The sequence below is a fragment of the Liolophura sinensis genome, chromosome 9, assembly GCF_032854445.1.
Source record: "Liolophura sinensis isolate JHLJ2023 chromosome 9, CUHK_Ljap_v2, whole genome shotgun sequence".
Taxonomy (NCBI): Eukaryota; Metazoa; Mollusca; class Polyplacophora; order Chitonida; family Chitonidae; genus Liolophura; species Liolophura sinensis.
Genome location: NC_088303.1, coordinates 14,986,033 through 14,989,651, shown reverse-complemented (window position 1 = coordinate 14,989,651; position 3,619 = coordinate 14,986,033). Strand labels below are relative to the sequence as shown.

The 3,619-nt window shown below is 39.5% G+C and overlaps 1 protein-coding gene across 1 annotated transcript; it reads left to right on the top strand.

The window, feature by feature from the left end:
* The first annotated feature begins 2,272 nt into the window (after positions 1-2,272).
* Positions 2,273-2,602, top strand: LOC135475632 (THAP domain-containing protein 2-like). The gene has a single exon (XM_064755562.1). The coding sequence runs from the start codon at positions 2,273-2,275 to the stop codon at positions 2,600-2,602; it is 330 nt and encodes a 109-aa protein (XP_064611632.1).
* Positions 2,603-3,619: the final 1,017 nt, after the last annotated feature.

The window sequence follows — 3,619 nt, the reverse complement described above, 5'->3', positions numbered from 1 at the left end:
GAAAAAATATGAGCGTTACTCAGTGTATGCCAGAACTACATTTTGGTCGCATGTTGAATATTCCGTTGCAATGAATGTCGTTGTATAGAGGGTTGACTGTATTACCATGGAATGCTGTCACAGAGCGGATTTTTAAGTGGTCAAAATATGTAATTACTTTACTGGTTAAATGTGCATTTTAAAAGTGTGAGTGTGTACTATTTGTAATATATGAGAGTGCACCAACCAGAACATGTAACATAAAAGAGTACACCAACCAGAACATGAAATATAAAAGAATGCACCAACCAGAACATGTAATATAAAAGAGGAAACCAACCAGAACATGAAATATAAAAGAGTGCACCAACCAGAACATGAAATATAAAAGAGTACACCAACCAGAACATGTAATATAAAAAAGGAAACCAACCAGAACATGAAATATAAAAGAGTGCACCAACCAGAACATGAAATATAAAAGAGTACACCAACCAGAACATGTAATATAAAAGAGGAAACCAACCAGAACATGAAATATAAAAGAGTGCACCAACCAGAACATGAAATATAAAAGAGGAAACCTACCAGAACATGTAATATAAAAGAGGAGACCAACCAGAACATGTAATATAAAAGAGGAAACCAACCAGAACATAGATTCGTCATCAGACCTTTACTGAAATGAGAATGAACCCGAAAAACGGAGCATTACTCCAATCTGTCGTAGCTGGTAACTGCCAGGGATGAGTTGGCCATGTTTTAAGTTCGGTTTGACATTAATCGTTACATCCGGCCTTCATGGTGGTGTTGTCGTCAATATGCAGTATGACAAAGTTAAGCATGACAAAAACAGGGAGTTCTCAAAGCTGAAGTAAGTCTGACTTTATGTCATCTTAAAAAGACCTCGGTTAGTCACAACAATCACATAAGTAACAGATGCATCGGCTCGTACAGCATAGATACTTCATTAAGTGTTATTTTAATTTCGTGATTGAGATGTTTCCTCCTTTTTCAAAAGTGAGAGCCCCTTATTTATTTCGAAATAGTTACAATTATTTACCTCAGTTTGCCGTTAAAATAAATCGAGCATAACAACGGAGTCAAGTGAATTTAAAATGGCGGTGGTCAAGGTTTGGATATTTGGTTATATTTGTGTTATTTGCGAAAGTATTGTCTAAACTATTCATGGAAACTAGGAGTCATTAATGTTTTCGGCGTGAATAAAGATGGGAGAGTCTGGAGGAGACTACGTCATTTGATGCCTAGGGATGATTTCGTGATCAGTGGATCAGCCGATCAGTACATCTATCACTCAGAGTCATTTTCTTAAATGATTCAGTATTTATTTATCTGATTGGTGTTTTACACCTAACTCAGAAATATTTCACTTATACGATGGCATTGCGGTGAGACGAAATCGACCAGAGCCAAGAGAAACTCATGACTATTCACAGGTATCTGGAAGATCTCACATTCGACCGACGGTAAAGTCAACTTGAGCAGAATTTGAACTCAGTGACCACAGTGATAAGAAGCTCCTGGCTCATTGTTCAGCACCAGGACGCTATATAACTACCACTCCAAGGAGGCCCCTTTCTAAGATGACATCGTTGCATACTTATACCGTTGGAACAATATATTCAAACACAGAAATGTAGGACGATAGCAAGACTAAGGGTTAATATCGTATGATAAAACATACATGTTTGTTTGTGCTGGTGATAGACGTGCGGACCCAATGTTATTTTGTCAAAAAATTTGTCAGTAAAATGCCTATAGGCTGACTGGTTTTTCATGCTGTGCGCCTCTCCATAATGATGATCTCTTGTCAAAGAATATTATGCCGTTTGGCATTTCTTGACATGTCATCTGTTCAGTGAGGATGGAAAAAAGTATTATTTTCACTGACAAACTAGGCTATCTTCTGGGATTGAAAGTCCAATTAAAGGTCAATCAAGTTAGCTGTAGTGCTTAAAGGAATACTGTCAAGAAAATAAATTATTTGTGCCTCCAAACTGTTTAAAAAGATCATATTGATAGTATTTGGGCCCCTGTAACCACAAACGGCCTGCTTGTAGTCGTTCTGATGCAACCGGCGACGAATACCGCTCGGCTGAATATGCATATTGTGAATTTCAAAGCGAGGCTGCTGAGCCCGTGACGTCACGGTAAGAAGACTCTGGCTCCATGCGTGCAGAAGTTCTATAATAGAAGGCTATAAACACGCGACCAAAAGGCATTTATTTCGACCCAAATTTGCTGTTGTTTGAGAAATTTTTGAAAGGTAGTTATGCCTGTGATCTGTGCAGCTTACGGATGCAACAATCAGCTTGTCAAGGGAGGTGGAATTTCTTTCTTTGCCTTTCCAAAAGATGCGACCACGAGGAAAGTCTGGCTTCATTATTGCAAGAGGGACTTCGATCTCAAGTACCACCACAAACTGTGCAGGAAGCATTTCTCCAAATGCATGTTTGATCGAGACCCAGAGAAGTTGGCGAGCCTGGGCTATGAAAATGCAGTAGCACGGCTAACAACAGGTGCTGTACCGGACATTCCCCTGTCAATTGAGATATCGAGTCCTTTGTCTGAAGTACCGAAACAACAACAACAACAACAATAAAGCCTTCGTGTTCTGTGATGCAATTTATATCTAGCTGCTCTTCGTCAGTCATTGGCACTTCCTGACAGCAAAGGCATTCTACGTTAGTTGGCATAATATGACAGTTCTCACAATCACACCTGAAAATAAACAGATTTGATATTCAGAGAAGATCATACATATGTTGGTACAGATTCCTTGATACGATGAGAAGCGGATTCAAAGCTTCAGCTGTCGGCGTAACATATTTGCTGTTGTACAAATATGCACCTCGATAAATTTTTACTTACATATTCGGACATTTAGACCAAGTTTACGTGAATCTCAAAAGACTGAATCTTATGATTTAATCGTAATATTTGACATGTGGGTTAACACAGACCTCTGAATCAAGGCATTACCTCAAAGCCGAGGATATTAGGGCACTAACCTGCTTGAGGCACCGGCAGGGACAAAGTGATAAATAACACAGGAAGGGAAAGAAAAGTGACAAACACCGGGCCATAATTTGAGAGCTACGGCTTATAGGCCTAGTAACCAGAAATTACAGTATGCTTATCGTTTTCTGTTTGTGAACTTCAACAAAACCTAGTTTTGCACTTAAAATGCTGTGATTTAAAGGTCTGTATTAACTCCCGTGATATTTTGAAAATGCCAGGATACCTGCGACCAATTTATTTGATAGGCTGTTGAAGCCGTACTCAAGAATATTTCATTTCTGCCACGGCGGCCAGCATAAGGCCATATAGTGCCAGCAAATCGGAAAATAGCAAGGAATTAACTGAGATAAAATGTAGTCACCAGGTCAAATTGTCGGTCCGAAAATCTTCTGGTTTCTGACAGCTGTCGACGTGGTCAGACTCGCTGTCGGATGAGTGAGGGGAACGGTTTACTGGGCTGAATTCATGGGTTCCACGCGCTGAATCCGTTCGTATAGGATCATACATGTACGGGTCTATAGGTGGTATACACATTGGAATTTCTAGTATGTCCGTTTCACAGTCTGACATTATTTTATTTTGGTATTTTCGCGCCTAA